Raw genomic sequence first — 20,442 nt, 5'->3', positions numbered from 1 at the left:
AAACCTATCTGTTTGCAATTTCTTACCTAGGATTCACAGAACCATCGCTAAGAGGATGATTATCAACCTCTTCTCCAAACAGACCCATTTTGTACCATATTCTGGATTACCATCCATATAGAAACTGGCTAAATTATTCATCACCCATGTCTATCATTTCCACAGGATGCCCTGTAGAATAATATCGGATCAAGGGCATGCAGTTTACAGTGAAGTTCTGGCAGAAGTTTGTCCAGAGGATTGGTTCCTCTCAGGGTCTTAGCTCAGCATTTCACCTGAGTACCAATGAAGCAGCTGAATGAACTAACACCATGGTGGAGTGGTACCTCAGGTGTTATGTCACTTACCAGCAAACCAATTGGGCAGATATTCTGCCATTTGCGGAGGTGGCATAAAACAATGTGCTGCATAGTAGCACTGGGTTCAGCCCATTCAGGGTGGTCAATGGGATGGACTTTGTGCCTATTCCCAAGTACCCATAGGAACTATCCTTACTTTGCTGATGCAGTGAGTGGATGAGCACCGTACAAGCCATGTGGAGTGCTGTAAAGGCAGCAGTAACAAAACTGTTTCAAGTTGGGGTGGGAGTGTATCTTTCAACCAAATACCTTCAGTTGAAAATACACTGTAAAAAGTTGGGTCCAAAGTTTCTGGGACCTTTCCCAATGGTGAGGGTAATAAATCCAGTTACAGTGGAGTTGAACTTGCCCTGCCTGTTGGGACACATTCACCCAATGTTCCATAGCAGTTTACTAAAGCCAGTAGAGCAGTGGCCCCCAACCTTTTTTGTGCCACGGCCCGGTACTGGCATCACAAAATGATCCACGGCCCGGTACCGGCATCAGCATGCATGACAAGGCAAGGCAAGCCGAGTGACCGGCCAGCCAGCTGTCCCCCATTCTCCCCGCCACCTTCAACTCCTCCTTTGTACCTTTGCCGATGGGCTTCGCTTCAGGATGGCTTCGGGATGGTCGCTCCGCTCGCCTTGCCTTGGGTGCTGAAAGAATCCTCGCACCTTAGTTTCGTTTGAAGCCCCCCCGCCTTTGATGAAACTAAGGTGCGAGGATTCCTTCAGGACCCAAACACTGCTTAACAATGGGAAAAGCTCACCTGGAAGCACTTTCTCGTCAAACAAGATGGCGGCACCCAGCAAACCGGCGGCCCGGTAGGAAATGTTCCATGGACCGGTACCGGTCCACAGCCCGGTGGTTTGGGATCCCTGCAGTAGAGGATACCCACATCAGGAACCCACCACAGCCACCAGGGCCCATTAGCAATTATCAGTATGAGATAGATGGAATACTAGATTTCTGAATCCACAGGAGTCAAATACAATATCTCGTACAGTGGAAAGAGTACTCCTTGACAGAGGCCACCTAGGTGGCAAGGACATGCAGGCTACTCAATTAATCCAAAAATTCCACAAGGCCTACCTCCAGAAACTGGGGCGGGGGAATAGAAATAGAACAATCATGAGTAACCATGATTTTATTTATATAGATATATAGTTATATATTTGTTTTCTTAAGTTTTAAATATCATACATATATTGCTATACTATGTATGGTAGTATAAATACCAAGCTAAATACACACACACACACACACACACACACACACACACGTATGTATGTATGTGCGTGTGTGTGTGTATATATATATATATATATATATATATATATATATATATATATATATATATATATATATATATATAATGTTTTCTGAGGTTCTGCAAGGGTATTTATATGTGGATCTTTGGTTGTTCGGGTTTTCTCCCGCGTAAGATTCAAGTATCTAGGCAATGTTTCGATGAAGTCTCATTCATCATCTTCAGGCTTCTGTCTCCGGCTCTGTGCTTCTCAGAGTAATGTGAGATTGCAGCTGCTTCCTCCTTTTAACTGCCAGTGGGGGTGGGACTTGATTCGGTGGGGGCTTGGCTGTGTTCTGATTGGGTGGGGTGTGTTCTCATTGGTAGGGGTTTGGCTGTGTTCTGATTGGTTGGGGGTTAGCCGTGTTCTGATTGGTTGGAGGCGTGTTCTGTTCAGGTGGGAGCTTGGTTGTGCTCAGGTTAGTCTTAGTTGCTGGGGGATTTGAGCTGGTGAGTTGTGATCTTGCTGTTTGGCTTCTAGTTCGTGGTCCTGCTGCATCTTCATAGTGGGTGTCGGTTTGCTTCATGTATGGCTCAGAGGGGTTTGAAGTGGGTAGTGATGCAGCTGCAGTGCAGCTTCTGGTCCATGGTCATGTCTCATCTTCTGAGTGGGTGTGAGTCTGTTTTCTACATGGAAGTGTGGTGGTGGCATCTTGTGTGGCTCTCATGGGTGTGGGTCTATGAAGATGCAGCAGGACCACGAACTAGAAGCCAAACAGCAAGATCACAACTCACCAGCTCAAATCCCCAGCAACTAAGACTAACCTGAGCACAACCAAGCCCCCACCTGAACAGAACACGCCTCCAACCAGTCAGAACACGGCTAACCCCCAACCAATCAGAACACAGCCAAACCCCCTACCAATGAGAACACACCCCCACCCAATCAGAACACAGCCAAGCCCCCACCCAATCAAGTCCCACCCCACTGGCAGTTAAAAGGAGGAAGCAGCTGCAATCTCACATTACTCTGAGAAGCACAGAGCCTGAAGATGATGAATGAGACTTCATCGAAATATTGCCTAGATACTTCGAATCTTACGCGGGAGAAAACCCGAACAACCAAAGATCCACATACATACATATACATATACATACACACACACACACACACACACACACACACACACACACACACACACAAAAAAACTATCTTCCAGGTGTGGCCCTGGTAGGCGGAGTTGCCTGTCAGGCCCCGAAAGGCTTGACATACATGGAGGGAATCTATCTATCTATCTATCTATCTATCTATCTATCTATCTATCTATCTATCTATCTATCATCTATCTATCTATCTATCTATCTATCTATCTATCTATCTATCTATCTATCTATTTTCTTTCTTTCTTTCTTTCTTTCTTTCTTTCTTTCTTTCTTTCTTTCTTTCTTTCTTTCTTTCTTTCTTTCTTTCTGTCAATTGCTTACAAGATAATAGGTATAAGTAAAAGCATAGTTATGAATACATGGACACATATAAAAAAGTAAAAAAATAAAAGAAACAATAGGACAGGGACGGTAGGCACATTAGTGCACTTATGCACACCCCCTACAGACCTCTTAGGAAAGGGGTGAGGTGAATAGTAGACAGTCTAAGGTTAAAGTTTTTGGGGTTTGGGGAAGAAACCACAGAGTCAGGTAGAGTATTCCAGGCATTGACCATTCTGTTGCTGAAGTCGTATTTCATGCCATCAAGTTTGGTGCAATAACTTTGAGTTTGAAAGGAGTGTAGCCAGTCCAGGAATTGAACCAGCGACCTTGGCATTATTAGCACGATGCTCTAACCAATTGAGCTAACTGACCTCCGTAATGATGAATGAATGAATGAATGATGAATTAATTATTAATTAATTATTGCCATGATAAAGTGAGCAATGGCGCAGAAATGACCAGTTTCCAGTCATCCAAACAGCTGACAGTTCTGCAAAGCCCAACTGATTGGCACTGGAGGAGCCAGCATGAGGAAGTCAGAGACCAGAAATTCAGGCACTGGATGGTAGACTGCTGATAAGACACGGAATGCTGATGTCAGTTGCTAGGGGGTCTTGCCTATAAATAGAGCACTGGAGGCAGTTGCTCCCACCACTGACTTTTCAAATGTCAGTTACTCATTTGTGACATGCCTCAGGATTGAATAAAAAATACCAACTGTTTCCAGGGATTTTTTATTTCTGAATTCTCAAGACCTGTGGACTTGGACACTTGAGACTAGAACCATTTCCCCTCTTTTGCTTTATTGAATAAGTAGAACAGAATAACAGAGTTGTAAGGGACCTCTGAGATCTGCTAGTCCAACCCCTATAAGAAACCCTATATTCATTTCAGGCAAATGGTTGTCTGGTCTCTTCTTCAAAATCTCCAATATTGGAGTGCTCACAATTTCTGGAGGCAAATTGTTTTGCTGACAAAATGTTCTAACTGTCAGGAAGTGTCTCGTTCGTTCTAGGTTGGGTCTCTATTTGATTAGTGTCCATCCATTGCTTTTTGTCCTGCTTTCCGGTGTTTTGGACAATCTTATAATTTCTTTTGTGAAATGTTAGCATGATAAATGTTTGGATCAGGTAAATGGGATCCATCTCCCCTTATGACCCAGATCTCAGGGGTTGAAAAACCAAGTCAAAAAACACTGAAAAACACTGTCAGATAAAGAAAAAAATACAACAATTCCACCTACATTTCATCATAGTCTACTTCTGTTCCATTAAAAATTATATTGCCTGGTAACTTTTTGAAATAGCTTGGGGATAGAAGAAAAGACTTTAGAAGGAGCTGCTTGTAAGGGAGGCCAGGATCAAAGTGTAGGCTACCTTACAGTGTAATCACAAACATAAAAGATGTATGAAAATGTTAGATTTCTTTTGACAACCAACAAAAGCTGTTTAGAATAAATGAAATAAGAAATAATATGAGATGCAAAAGTCACTTTCAGTATTTACAATGGCTTGAATAGAATAGAATAGAATAGAATAGAATAGAATAGAATAGAATAGAATAGAATAGAATTCTTTATTGGCCAAGTGTGGTTGGATACACAAGGAATTTGTCTTGGTGCAAATACTCTTAAAAGAGTAAAAGAAAAGATACATTCATTAAGAGTCAAGAATCATAAGGTACAATGCAATGATAGTCATAGAGTACAATAAGCAATCAAATCATACTAAGAAACAATCAGTATAGATTGTAAGGATACAACAGACAAAGTTACAGTCATACAGTCACAAGTGGGAGGGGATGGGTGATCATTATGCACCTTGAAAATTAGCTTCAGAGCCATAGAGAGCTATAATGGGAATTGTTCCACTGAATCCCTAGTCGAGGAAGATATAGAAAATGAAGAAATTACATTTTATTTGTTATTTTTATTTATTTATATTTATTTGATTTGTCAATTGCTCACAAGAAAATAGGTATAAATATAAAAATCAGTAAGAATACATGAAATAGGTACAATAAATGGGGACAATAGGACAGGGATGGTAGGCACAATTGTACACTTATGCACACCCCTTACAGACCTCTTAGGAATGGAGTGAGGTCAATAGTGGATAGTTTGAGGTTAAAGGAGTGGGGGTTAGAGCAGTGGTTCCCAAAGTGGGTGGTACCACCCCTGGGTGGTGGTGGGATGCCCTAGGTGGGTGCTAAGAGGCAAGGGTGCCGGCAGGGGAGCACTAAGAGGCAAGGGGGGGCGTTCGAGGCCCTGCAGGGTCACCCCATTGACTGTTGCACCATTCTGGAGCCAGCGCCTCAAATGCGGTGACGGTGTCTTTGCTTTACTTTCCCAAAGTGCCACCACTGTTGCGGTCTGTCTGTCTGTCTGTCTGTCTGTCTGTCTGTCTGTCTGTCTGTCCATCCATCCAAAAGGTCTGTCTGTTTGTCTGCTTGCCTTCCTGCCTATCTATCTACCTACCTGCCTTCCTGCCTTTCTACCTACCTACCTATGTATCCATCCATCCATCCAAAAGGTCTGTCTGTCTTCCTGCCTGCCTGCCTGCCTACCTACCTATCTACTTATCTACCTACCAATAGATCTATCTACCTATCTACCTACCTACCAACCTGTCTCTCTCTGTCTCTATCCATCCATCCATCCATGTTCGAAGCGCTGGCCCCCAGGCACATTGGGAAAGTAGAGCAAAGCCAGTCTGGGAGGGAGGGAGAGAGAGATGCATCAGATTGAAATGAGACCTAGTTTAGACTGAGGCCCTTTTCCACATTGAAACATCTTTGCCAGCACATGGAAACATCTTTGGTCAAGATTATCACGAAGCTCTCACATTTTGTTGAGGCTTTAAACAGGATCCATTGGACCAGATCTCCACCCTAAAAAATTACTTTTCCCCAATGTTTTAAAGTGCCAATTCTGAAGAAAGCAAAACCAAAATGTACTGGTAAATTACAAGGAGAACACACACACAAACACACACTCCCTTCTAACTCTGCTGGAGCAGGTGATTGGACTAGAATAGATATCTCAGTATCTTTCTCCTCCCTCCCTCCCTCCTTCTTCATTTCTTTTTCTTTCTGTCCCTTCCTTCCATCCACCCCTCTTTCTTCATCTGTCCCTTTTTCTTTCTTTCCTCTTTCCCTTTCTTTTCTTCCTTCTCTCTTTCTCTCTTCTTTCTTTTCTCTCTCTCTCTTTCCCTCTCTCAGGCCATTCCATTGACTTGGTGCACTGCTTCGCTCGGAGTTGCTTGGGCAGGTCCCTTTGGTGCAGCAGGCTCAATGGGGTGGACCTGTGGGGCTGGCACCTAAAATGCGTTGAAAAGTTGAGCAAAGCCATAGGTCGGTAATTTTTGCTGCAAAGAATTACAAAAGCTTCTGGGTTGTGCACAAGAAGACACACACATATCAATGCAATTCAGCAACATTAAAGAAATAAAAATAAAACAAATCAACAAGAATCGGCAAAGCATCTCTGATTAGATTTTATTCACTACTAGAATCTAATCAGAGATGCTTTGCTGATTCTAGTCCAATAACCTGCTCCAGCAGGGTTAGAAGGGAGTGTGTGTGTATGTGTGGGAATGGTTGTCAAAACTCCAAAAACAGGTCATATAGCTCTGGAGAGGCCAGTCATAAATTAGAACACATGCTAAGCAACTGGCCATTAAGTGAGGACCACTTGTATTTGGTTTGTCAGTCCCCTGGTCATACCCACCCAGTCACATGACCACCAAACCACACCTATCTGGTCATGTGACCAGCAAGCCATGCCCAGCCAGCAACCCACGCCAGCCAGTCATATGACCAGCAAGCCACGCCCACCTAGTCATATGACCAGCAAGCCACGCCCTCGAATTAGGCCACACCCACATAAATTTAAATCCCACTTCTGGATGGGGGGCACTGAGGATGAGTTTGTAGCACAAAGTGGGTGGTGGGTTGAAAAAGTTTGGGAACCACTAGGTTAGAGGATGTAACAACAGAGTCAGGTATTACATTCCAGGCATTGACCACTCTGTTGCTGAAGTCATACTTTCTGCAATCAAATTTGGAGTGGTTTACATGTAGTTTGTATCTGTTGTGTGCTCTTGTATTGTTGTGGTTGAAGCTGAAATAGTCATTGACTGGTAGGACATAGTAGTAGATAATTTTGTGTGCTACACTTAAGTTCATTCATAGGCGGCATAATTCAAGTTTGTCCAAGCCCAAAATCTCAAGCCTGGTGATATAGAGTATTCTGTTGCGAGCAGAGGAGTGGAGTACTCCTCTGGTGATATACTTCTGGACTCACTCAATTGTATTAATGTCAGATATACTGTGTGGATTCCAGACTGATGAGCTGTATTCAAGTATTGGTATAGCAAAAGTTTTGTATGCTCTAGTTAGCAATTCAATATTTCCAAAGAAGAAGCTTCGTAAGATTAGATTTACAACTCTTGATGGCTTTCTGGCAATGCTGTTACAGTGATCTCTGGTGCTTATGTCATTGATTTGAGAACTCCAAGGTCCTTGATAGAGTGATGATCATCAACGAGGTCATATCTGCCTAGTTTGAATTTGGTGTACTGATTTTTTTTTTTAACCAATGTGTAGGACAGAGCATTTGTGGTCAAGATTTGGAGTTGCCAATTGTTTCATCATTCAGACACATAATCAAGGTCACTTTGAAGGACAGTAGCATTGCCGGTGGTGTTGAATATGCATCATCCGTGAAGAGGACGCAGTTGCTTATAAGGTGATTGCAAAGGTCATTCACATAAGAGTATAAAGAGTGTGGGTCCTAGAATGCTGCCTTGGGGGACACCGCTGTTAACTGGAGCAGGTTTTGATATAGCACTCCCTATTTTTACTATTTGTTGCTTGTTTGACAGGAATACAGTAATCCACTTATGAAGGGACCTGAAAATGCCATAAGAGTTTAGTTTTAACAGTAGCTTCTCATGTACCACTGAATCAAAGGCTTTGCAGAAGTCTGTGTAAATTGCATCGATAGCTTTACCTTGGTCAAGTAGAGTAGTCCATATATTTTTGCAATGTAGGAGTTGAAGATTGCAGGACAATTTTTTCTTGACCCAAATTATTTTCTGGAGAGTAGGGTTTTTTTTTTTTTAACAAATTTTATTAGTTTTTAAAGACAAACAAAACAGAAAATATAAGAACATAAAACCTTTTCTGAAAGCTACTTGTAAATTTTAACAAGGCAAATAAAACATTGTTTTATGCAGCATTAACACATTTCCATATAAACACATACATATCTTTTTCAAATTTCTTGTTATTTCTCCCTTTACTTTTATTCAATTTAAATTTTCTTTTCTATATTTGTCTATTTTATATGCTTTTATTCATTATACATATTTTTATCTGACTTGTTTAAAATTATTCTCTTCTAACGTTCCTCCAAGGTTTTATTAATTCTCAATCAAACATAAACACACAAAAACACAAAACATAGAAACATAAAACTTCTTTTTGGAAAATGGCTTAACCCTGGTTTACATCTTTTTGTACAGACCTAAATCAAATTCATGCTCATCTTGTATACCATTACTTATCTTATTTACCATTCTATATTTTCTATATAACTTCTCCCCTCTTTTCACTCTCTTAATTCTATTTTATTTATTTCATCTTAATTTAAATCATTATACTTGTATCTTTTTCCATTTTTTTCCAATTATCTATTTATCTCTTCTCTTTAACAAAAAATTTCTCCTGTAATCATTAATTGAAGTATGATGCCTTTCTATCTTTCCCCAAAATTTAACACTTAAAATAATACATAATTTCCATTCTGATTCTGCTTAGTACACTCTACATATTACATTTTAAAATAAGAAAACAACAAACCTATAATACAGTTAAATATATAATTTCCATTCTGATTCTGCTTAATACATTTTAGATACTACCTTGTAAAATAAGAAAAAAAATGACAAGTTTATAATGACATTAAAACAATAGCAAATTAAACTCTATCATTAAATCTTAGACATTTTACACATTCCCTTTAATATTTTATTAAATATTAAAATCTATCATTAAATCTTAAGCATTTTGATATTTTAACATTTTATTAGATCTTATAATATTCCAATGTTCTATTTTAAATTCAAATACTACAATATAATCTTGTGTACTTTTGCAGAATCTCTTTTTAATTGTACTTTACCCTTTGTCTCTAAAAAAAAAATCTGCTTTTTTTCATCTTGTTTCAAGCCGTTATGACTTCTTTTCCCTTTTTCCATTCCTTTCTTATCCAATCTGGCCTTTTTACACCCCCCCTCTTAACCTCCGCCTTTTTAACCTCCCCTCTCTGTTGTATTCCTCTTTTCTGTTGCTTTCTGACATTGTATCGATTTTTCACCTTATTTTTCTCTTTCTTGGTTGTTTTTTGGAGTCTTAAATTCTCCATTTTCCTTCCCCTCTTCCTCCCATTTTTCTTGGCTAAAGTTATTTGTCCATTAAAGATGGCTTCTTCTTCTTGTTGTTGTTGTATTTGTTGGTAGGTAGAAATCGCCATTTCTAAGAAATGAAAAACAGATCCAAAAGAGCCCTTGCCTTCTTGTTCCTCTTCTTTTAATTTTTCAAATTCCATTTTTATTCTTCCACAAATAATGCCATTGTAAGGTTTTTTTTCTTCTTCTTTTTCCAAAAGTCCCAAAGTCATCAAGCAATCCAAACAAACACAAAATGTTTCATTTAGCACCTTCTTCTCTTCACATTTTCTCCTCCTGGGGCAATATCAATTACAAAGTTCCAAAATATATTTTTGAAGTCTTATTGCAGTTAAATTCTAATCTTATAAATTCCAAGCCATCTCCTCCAGCAAGATCTTAATATAAGTTTTTTTTTTACCACTCCCTTCCCACTTATAGCAAAAAACTTTTGATTTTTACCTTCTGTGCCAAAGCAGGTTTTTCAATGTCCATTTGCTATCTCCGTAAGGAAGGAGAGTGAACTTTCCCTTTTAAAACTTTCATTCGCTGCTTTCACAGTCTCCTTTGGAAATAATATATCATTCAAAAAATTTTTTTAGTTCCAGGGTATTTAGATATATCTTAGAGTCCTGGTTCAGCCAAAGAACTTTCACTTTCTGACACTTCCTCCTGCATGATCTTGTCCGGCTGAAGGTTTCTTTGTGGCGGACATTACTGACCGCTGCTCCACTGCCTTAGGAAAAAGGAGTCTAGCCAGCTGGGGAAAGGGGTTGCGATATCCCCAGACCTCTGCCCGGATCTCCTCTGTCTTCCGTTACCTCTACGGGGTAATGACAGCCTCCAAACCTGGCTGGATCGGAGGCACTTCAGCAGTGAGCACAGCAGGAACCGCACACGATCGTGGATCCCTGCCGCCGCTGAAGCCTTGCAACCGGAGTAGGTTTTTGACTCTAAGAGGAGGGTGATGAATTGGTTAATGATTGATTCCATCATTTTGCATGTGGCACAACACAATGAGATTGGTCTGTAGTTTTCTACCAGGCTGGGTTCACCTTTTTTGAAGATAGGGATGACCATAGCTAAGGACTATAGGTTCAGTATGGAGATGATTCTGAATGATATCTCATATATAATGCTTAGGGGTTCCCCTATGGCAGAGGAGAGTTTTTTAAAGAAGTATGCACATAATCCATCGGGGCCAATAGATAGGGATGGTTTTAGGTTATGTAGTGCCTTTTCTACATTATCTTCTGTAAAGTCAATATATACTACTAGTAGTACAATATATAGTAGTAGTAGTAGTATAGTACAATTAGTTGTGATACAACTAGGAAATGTGGGGCATGAGTCATTGCTGTTTACAAAGACTGAACTGAAGAATGTGTTGAAGAGATTGGCCTTAATGCTTCATTGCTACAGTCTTTCCTATTTGGCCCTTTTAGGGGTGGGATGGTTCTTAAGTCTTTAAGTTTGGTGTTTACAAAATTGTAGAAGGTGCAGGTGGATTTTGTATGTAGGAGGTTTTTTTCTTGCTTGCAGTAGCAATTGACACATTCTGCCTTTATCAGTCGGCATAAGATATTTTAAAGTTTGCTATGTAGCTAGATTTTTTTTATGCCATAGCAATCTTTTTTTTTTTAATTGAAGTTTCCTTACTGTTATGGGTAATTTGTTTTTTTTTAAGGGGGGGGGTACTAATAGTACACATAGTTTAATGACTCTTTCAAGTTCAAACAAGAATGCATTATAATAGCCTTTGTAGTATTACAACTAGAGAACAGAATATGCCAATCAAGAGATGATAGTTCGGCATCTATGACATCATAGTTGGCTCTTTTGAAATTGTATTTTGGGGATCCATCATTATGATCTTTTTTGTGAGGGCATAAATTGAGACAAAAGTTGTTCATACTGTGGTCACTGTTTGAAAAGGGTTCTTGTATTTGTAGGCCATATATTGAGTTTGAGCTGTGGCAGAAGATGAGGTTGAGGCAATTGTTGAGTCTATTGTTGTTAGTTACTAATTGATCCACTCCCAGAGTTGCACATATAGGTTCAGATGTGCATTCATTTAGGGTTCAATTTATAACTGGTTGATTGAGGTCATCAAGGAAAGTAAGAGGGTGCGGGCAAGAGGTAGCCCACATTAGCAGTGAAGTTAGCTTGTTTTCATGAACTATGTCATAATCTGGGGCTCTGTAGCATAATAATAAGCTTGTGCTATTTGAGGACAGTTCACAGATGATAGTCTCTGGAAGAGCAACTTCCTGTGTAATTTGAATCTTTTTTAGTTTTAGGGATTTTTTGTAGGCGATAGCAACTCCACCTCCTCTACGGATTACGCTATCTGACCAATAAACATAACGTTCTCTGACTGTGGTAATGGAGTCTGGAAAAGATGCATTTAACTATGTCTCACAGACAAATACTGTATAATGTAGTATGTGGTCATGCCTAATAAGATGAAGAATTCATGCATTTTGTTTGCGAGGCTTCTTGCATTGAGTAGTTTGCATTTTAGAACCCCAATGTTTCCCTTAATAAAAGAAGTATGTGCAGCGTATACATTTTGCATTAGAAAGGCACACAAATGCACAAAATATGTGATCAGTTTGTGTTGATTCCAAGATCTGAATTTCTTTTGCAGATCCAGCATCTTAATTAATAAATTAATGAATAGTGGAGAATGTATGTAGTTCAGGGTTGAATTGTTGGTTTGTTGTGATTAAATAATACTTGAAATAATTATTTAATTTCTTCTTGCCTTAGTGTGCAGATTAGCTTGATGCTCTTTTACTCACTGTGGTTTTGCCTGCTGGTAGCCCTAAAAATGGAAGAAGCAGAATACTGCTAATTGATGATCAGCTTTTTTTCAAATGCTGTCCAGCTGCATTTAGATCTTTCTTTCTGATCCATTTTCCATAAGTGGAATTCTACTCAGTATATTCTTACAACACTCTTTCTACTTGTCATTGTCTATCATTGATATATTAGTTTACAGCTCATGGTTTGACAGCACATTACTAAGTTGTGATCTGGACCATATCTAACACATATTATAATAAACACATTTCACCCTCATATTAATGGATCAAATATTAAGAAGTAGGTTCTCAGAGGCATATTTGAATTAAAGATCAGTTCAAGATCAAAAAGGTTGAAATCTACTGTGCTGTGTTATCTTCACTTAATGAATGTATCCTGTACAGGTTTTTCTAAATCAAAAATAGATATTTGGGAGTACTTTATTTTCTTTTATTTTTACGTTGCATACTTCTATTTTGTTTCCTCTGAAAGAAAGCAGATTGATCATACAAACTGAAAGCAGTCAATCTTTTTTGCTTTAAATTGTCTGATGCTATTTCTTTCTGCCCTTCCTTGGAGTAATTAGTGAAAATCTTGTTCACTTGAGTAAGCTTCTGAAATGAAGACTTTTTTTGCTTACTTTGAGCTCTTTCCATTGAGTTTACATTAAAAAATATATTGAAAGGAAAATTAAAAGTAACATTTTGGAAAAATCAAAACTGAATAGTAAGATACTGTTATTTAGCTCTTTAACAATGCTCTTCAATCCAAGTTGATGCTTTTATAATTTATAAAACAGATCTTTAATAAGAATTAAGCATGAATGAAGTTAAAATCATATAGCACCTTACCTTGCATTAAATCCCATTGAATTCAGTGTGATCTACTTCTAAGTAGAGATGTCAAGACTGTTTTAAAATGTATGAAGTACTCGACTTTCCTTTTTTCATACTATTCTTCATGCCTCACTTAGAATTTCCTTTTGTTATTATTTCTAGTGAATTTCTATTATATCTACAATTATGCTGTGGTTGTATTTCAGTGTCAATTTCCCTAGGGCTACATTAAGTAATTACCATTTTAAAAAGCCATAAGTTTTGTTATCCTTGTTTTTTAGTGAAAACAAGGAGTTTATATACAAAACTTTGAGAGTATTTGCATTTACAAAGCTTTTACCAGTATTAACTGTACAACTCATACTAAGATGGATAACATCAGTATGACATCATAAAGGAAAGTCTGATGTCTCCATGCAGATAGCTTCATTACAAGCCAAACTGAACTAGTAGTTCATTAACCCAACTCAAGTGAAGACTTAGACTAATTTATGGCTATGTAGTTTTAGAGAAAATAGATCAGACAGGATGATCAAGAATGCTGGTAGAGCCTCAGATTATATAATGATTTCCAGGTCTGTTTTCTGAAGTTTTACATTTTATTCAGTTCCAGTATTATAGAAATCAAACTTTAAAAGATGACACAGATTTATCAGTTTTACAAAACATTACATTCTTGTGTTGCAGTTACTGCTTTGATGTCATTACAGAGTTTGAGTTAGATCTAGATAGGTTTTTATTTGTTTTTCTTTGGATGAAGAGTAGAAACAGGATTTATCTTCTCCATAATTAATTACAGTCAAAATTTATATTGTATCATCACTGATCATTTGAATTCTACAATCAAGAAGTGAAGTAGTATTATATTTCACTGGGTTGTGGGGAAAAGTAGGAAGCAGGAGATATATTCACCATATTGAGTGAAAATATTATAATACATTTTCAAAATTTTATCTTAATTTAAACCCTATGGTAGAAATTTCTAGAAAATGTATTTATATACTTTTTCTGATGTTTAGTGATAATCCAGATCTCAGAGTTTGGCCAGAAGAATGATTCAGATCCCACAAATTATATACATGGACAGTAATACTTAGTTATATATGAATGTAAATAATAACCCAGTGGACATCAGAAAAAAATGAGGGTCTATTTCCAAAGGATATCATTTCCCAAATTTTAAGGGCATTGTTGCATTGATACTGAACTAAGCCATAACTGAACTACCCATCCCAGAAACTGAATGAATGAGTGAATGAAGATTTGCACATGAGAAACTTAGAGTATCCAATCATTGTTTGCTGATTTTGTTTACTAAATTTATACTAATATTGAAATTAAGCATAAGGATATCTTATAAATAGTTGAGGGTTTCTAAAATATATCATTATATACCATATTATATTTCCAAGACAGATAATTAAATTTTAATCCTAGCATCTGCTTTCTATAGAAGACTAAAATTAAGATTGGGATAAAAAAGGGATTTTATATGAAAAAAAAAATTCAGCTATGTGGCACATATAATATAGATTTATATGTGTATATTAAGTAAAAGGGCAAAATTTTGTGAAAAAATATTTCACATTTCCAGTCACTTTCAAAAGTCATAGATGAGCCAATGCATTCATAAAGCCATAAAGCCTCTGGAAAGATGTGCCAATTAGATATTAGATGTAAGGTAATTTGGGTTAGCTGTTCACTTGGGTTTGATTTTAGGGGAAGGCACATTGATCAGTTTTTCCTTCATCAGACAGAATTAGGGTGACAGCACGCATATCAGTCAGATTCACTGCAGACTATATGAGCATGAAGTTGATCTTTCCCCTTCAATTTATTAGACCATCCTGAGTATTCATGGCCAGGTTCTTATTCCCAAACAGAAGGTATTAGAATATACAGTAACCACAACCAGTTTTCTTGTTTGGATGGTTCACAATTCACAGTGCTGTTCTTTCTTGTTCAGTGTGTATCATCAGTCTGATACAATGATAATTCTGTCATCACCAGATAGAAAGCATAATCAGATTCTTAGCTCTAGATCATAACTTCATTTCAACTAAGAATAAAGGTAGCATATCTGGTCTTTAAAATCTAAGCAAGCAAAAACCAAACAAAATGTTCAGTCTTCTATGTCATGTTGTTTCAGAACCAATTATGCCTTTCACTCTTTTCCTTCTTTTCTTTCCTCTAGAATCTCTCCCAGCCTAGAACTAATTTCTTATCTATCATTCATCAAATACCCCAAACCATCCCACCTCCACTACAGTTAGCCCATGAAATATGATCATGACAGAATCTGTCTATTGCCGTTGTTAAGTCATAATGGTTGTAAAACACATGACCAATCCAATTTTATGGTAGTAAAAAATTTGTGGCAGTTATTAAGTGGACACCATGCTCATAAAGTAAATGCCATGATCATAAAGTAAACATCATTGTCACAAGGTGACCATTGTGATTGTTAGGCAACCACTGCAGCTGTTAAGTGAACTCATTGGTCACTATTATGTAGTTTTGCACAACCCCCCCACCCCAACAACCCTGGAAATAAGTGCTGGCTTTCAATAAAACTATTGTAAAATGTGTCACATGATTGTGGGATACCGCAAATGTCTGTAAATGCAGCTGTGTTGCCGAGCACCTGAATTTCAATCATATGACTATGGAGGACCCTAAACCATCAGAACTTTGAAACTGGGTCATATTTCGCATGAAAGTAGATCTGTCATAACTTTGAATGGTCATAACTGGTCATAAGTTGAGGGATACTTGTATGGGTGCTGAGGAAGCACAATTTCTCTCTTCTTGGCAAGCAGCAGTACACCTTTCATTTCTAGTGTCAAATGAATAGAGTAGAAATATGTCTTTAAGGCAAATAAGGAGCAGTAGCATTGTATACTATACAAAGTAATCTTCTCAAATAGCATATGTGGGAAGCTGGAAAATGTGATTATATCTTTGTAGTTTAATAAGTAAAGGACTATGTTGGAGTAAAGAAATGGAAGGAAACTGCATTATGTAAGGATTATTTTTATTTACCTCAAGCCCACTTGGGGGCTTGAGGTGAATGTGGGCTCCACCAATGTATGCAAGAAAAGTATTATTTGATTGTACAGCATGCAGAATTACCATGACTGTTTCATCATGATCACCATCATTATATACATTGACTATTAATAATTTTATTTAATTCATATTTCACAGTTACTTGAAGCATTAATCATTATTGATTTCATGCCTTTTCTATCACCATGTTTTTTAAAAAAATTCCTGTGGATACCACAGAATTAGAATTATGATTCTGGCACTATCATGAAGATTTCTGCACCAAAAAGCATAACCTTGATGAGCTGTCAATGTACTAATGCATTGCTAATACAGGCAGGCATAATATTATTTCATCCTTCCAGAAGTTAAATGTTCTGGACATTTTATAGTTAAGGCTGAGACTTCTAGATATAAACGTTTTTTTAAAGTTTCACTTTTGAAGTTTTTTTTTTCATTTCCATTCAAATTTTATTTATTTCCATTGTGTCATTATACTGCACAGTGCAGCAGACAGTTCATTAAGAAATAGGAGTGGAAGTAATTACCAGTTTTATGGGAATATATGTACTGACACTTGGACAACCAATATCCCTTTCCTGCTCTCCCTATTGTATCTATTAATATACACCAAAATTCTAATTATTTTTTACTCTCAAGAACTGATTTAGAAAGATATAGGTAGGAAAGGAGAACAAGCAGTCAAACTGTCTGTTATCAATTTATTCATAGGCATTTTACAATGGATTACATCAATTTCTTTGATTGCTGCAAGAACTTTTAGAGTTGAAAATTTTCTTCTTTCCAAGCACATTCAAAAATGCTGCTTGCATTTCCTTATTTTTGAAGCTGTAGATCAGAGGATTCAGCAAAGGAGTGACTACTGTATACATCAGAGAGATTAAACAGTCTTGTTCTATTGAGCGACTAGAGGATGGACGCATGTAAGTAAAGATAGCAGTGCTGTAGAACAAGCTAACTACAGTCAGATGAGAGGCACAAGTGGAGAATGTTTTGATTTTGCCTTGGATTGTATGGATTTTTTGCACTGCAGAGATTATAAAGAAGTATGAGAGGACAATGAAGGAAACAGTGGTTATCATAATGCTTCCTGAGATAATAAATGTCACCATCTCAACAAGGGAAATATCAGAACAGGATAAATGTAGAAGAGGTGGAATGTCACAAAAGAAATGCATTATTTTATTGGAACTACAAAAGTGCAGGGAGAAAACAAAAGTAGTATTGGTAATGGCATTAAGATTTCCAATGGCCCATGAACATGCCACCAGACACTGGCAGAGTGGCTGACTCATGAGTAAAGTGTAGCGCAATGGCTGGCAGATGGCTGCATAACGATCAAATGCCATGGCAGAAAGGAGGGCACCTTCTGTGGCAGCAGTAGTTAGAAAGAAGTACATTTGGAGAAAGCAACCAGTAAAGGAAATGGACTTGGTCTCTGAGAGGAGGTCCCACAACAACTTTGGCATGGTAGTGGTGATGTAACAGATCTCTGTACAGGACAAATTGCTCAGTAAGAAGTACATAGGAATATGGAGACGCTGATCAATCTTTATCAAAATAATTATGATCAAATTCCCTGTTAAAGTGACAATGTAGATCAATAGTCCAGTAGCAAAGAATATGATCTGAAGTTTAGGGTCATCTGTTAGTCCCCAAAGAATGAATTCTTTAAGATTAGTATGATTCTTTGTTTCCATTTGCTACTGATTTCTCTCCAATGAACACAACCGGATTCCTTGGGAAGATTTTATAATCAGGGAGAAACAAAAACATAGGAAAATAATTAATATTTATGGCCATCAATTTGGATTTAAATTTCTGACAATATGTTAAGAAACTATTGAATGACATAGACCTGCATTATACTAGGATTGCCATTAAGGTAGAAGACCCTATCAATGAATTTATTTAATGTTGAGAATCTGATCAAATAGGATTAATTTTTTATCTAAGGAATTTGTCTATGACTTCTTAACATTTGTCTAGCAACATCGTATTGTTCATTTCTATGAATTTTTTGAGCAACTGAAAATCAAGGGGTAAATTACTATGATTTAGTTTATTCTAAAGTTCTATTCACTGGTATGATTTATGAAATGATTACATATTCATTTCATGCAGAAACAGGAATTCAGTTCTCTGTCCCCAATGTTCTACACTTAAGTACATACACCTGGGCTACTAATATTATATCTGGATAGTATTAAGAGAATGCCAGCATTACTTGTCTTCATTTTGTTTTGGAAAACATAAGAACCACAAAATTACAATTTGATTCAACAATTGTGTTACAATAATTACTTCAGAGTATTTGCCTATCTTTGAATTATATCAATCAGATTAAAACTGTAATCTAAAAAATACATTTCCTTTCTACACACACACACACATTATTTTAGATTTACTGGATCTGATATAAAGGATTTCAACCTACCATGTCTTGTTACTGTTTTGTCATAGATATTCAAACTACTCCTGCTGCTGATTATAGATAAATATATTTGCATTTTCATTAATCACTTTTCTAATTATTGCTTCACATAAATATACCCACAGTACTGTAATAGTTTATTTAAAAACAGTAATTTATTTGCTAGTTTATTTATTGTAACATTCTGAATAAAGCATTTGGAGATCCAGTGTGGTGAAGTGATTTAAGATTTAGATTAGACATGGGGATTAAATTAAATTTATCATCAACCAACCAAGACACTAGTCACATTCTTTCTCAGACAAACATAGCTCATAGGGTTTTTGCTAGAGTTTAAAAAAATCTGAAACTAAAACCAAAGAAGGCAGTGTGACACTTGGAGCTTGTAGACAAAATGAGAGAAATAAATCTTATTAATAAGATGGATGGATGGATGGATGGATGGATGGATGGATGGATGGATGGATGGATGGATGGGCAGCCAGTCAGAAGGACTGGCAGGCTGGCAGGCAGGCAGGCAGATAGACAGACACTATAGATCCACCCACGTATCCTCATTGTACAATTACAAATTTAGCTTCCTTTTGTGCTCACATAAATACACAATGAATATTAATGAACACAACTGATATTTCATCTATTCTCATTGGTACTAAAATATCAGTTTTTAATGGGAATTTTTTTTAAAAAATAATTCATTTCTTAGTTCTTTTTATGCTAGCACTTTTCAAATGAACACACACAGAGTATATTCAAACAACTTTAGATGGGCCTTTAGAAATTAATTAGGAATAAGAATATAGCTATAGTTATATCAAACTCTACCTATGTGACTCCTTAAGTCAGTTCATTTGAAGAAAACAAAATGTTCCCAAGGACTTTTAAATTTGACTCATTTGAAGATCTAAAATATTTAAGAGAGCATTTCATTCTATCATAATGAAATATCAAGAGAGAAAAAATGAAAAGAGGAAAGAAAGAAAAGAAAAGAAAAGAAAGAAAGAAAGAAAGAAAGAAAGAAAGAAAGAAAGAAAGAAAGAAAGAAAGAAAGAAAGAAAAAGTTGGGCAGAAGACTTGAATTCTTTATATGAAAAGTACACAATTTTATACAGAAAAAAACGTAAACTAGGGGAAACAAAATGAAGCAAATACATGAATAACACCAGCAGAGAAGGAGGAGGAGAAGCAATATCTGAAGTTTATGTTATGTATATTTAAGCAAATAATATGAGAAGTTTTGTATCTATGGGTATTTCTTCTATACCATAGTGGTCCTTTTTCAATCATGAAGTTTTTCCAATAACTCATGTTGAGATTGTAGATTATGGTAGAGAAAGCTTTACATTAATGTGTGCATGGAGAGAGAAGGATAAGAATAATGGCTTACTTGAGCTTGGAGGGCCACATGAGTGAGGCAAGAATTTGATGTATGCAATTTATTTAACAGAAAATATCAAATCAAAGTTTTTTTAAAAAAAGATTAGAAAATTGTCTAGAAAGACAACCTGAAGTAGGTTAAATAAGAAATGTTTATAAAAACAAAGGAAAATAATCCCAGTAATTGTTGCAACAATTTGGAATAATTGATAAAATATGCTTTCATTATCAGAAGTGGGTCAGAAAATATGTTAAGCCAGAATTAGTTGCTGTGCTGCCAGTAATAGAAAAGGATTGAAGCACTAACACAAGAGCAAACCATGCATAATACCAAGCTTTGCTTGGATTCTAGATAAACTGATGTGGAGCCAAAAGTTCTCAGAATAGGTCA

At 36.9% G+C, this 20,442-nt stretch overlaps 1 protein-coding gene across 1 annotated transcript; it reads right to left on the bottom strand.

Moving 5' to 3' along the window:
- Nucleotides 1-16,971: 16,971 nt before the first annotated feature.
- On the bottom strand, nucleotides 16,972-17,940 carry LOC113448560 (olfactory receptor 5F1-like). The gene has a single exon (XM_026719266.1). It carries the CDS (start codon nucleotides 17,938-17,940, stop codon nucleotides 16,972-16,974), a length of 969 nt encoding a protein of 322 aa, XP_026575051.1.
- Between the last annotated feature and the right edge of the window lie 2,502 nt (nucleotides 17,941-20,442).

The sequence above is a fragment of the Pseudonaja textilis genome, chromosome Z (assembly GCF_049901715.1).
Source record: "Pseudonaja textilis isolate UNSWEBS1 chromosome Z, rPseTex1.2, whole genome shotgun sequence".
NCBI lineage: Eukaryota > Metazoa > Chordata > Lepidosauria > Squamata > Elapidae > Pseudonaja > Pseudonaja textilis.
The sequence above is the reverse complement of the archived record's forward strand: the minus strand, read 5'-3'. Positions and strand labels throughout refer to the sequence as shown.

Coding starts and splice junctions, on each gene's coding strand:
- LOC113448560 (XM_026719266.1), bottom strand. CDS start 17,940: ATGGAAACAAAGAATCATACTAATCTTAAAGAATTCATTCTTTGGGGA.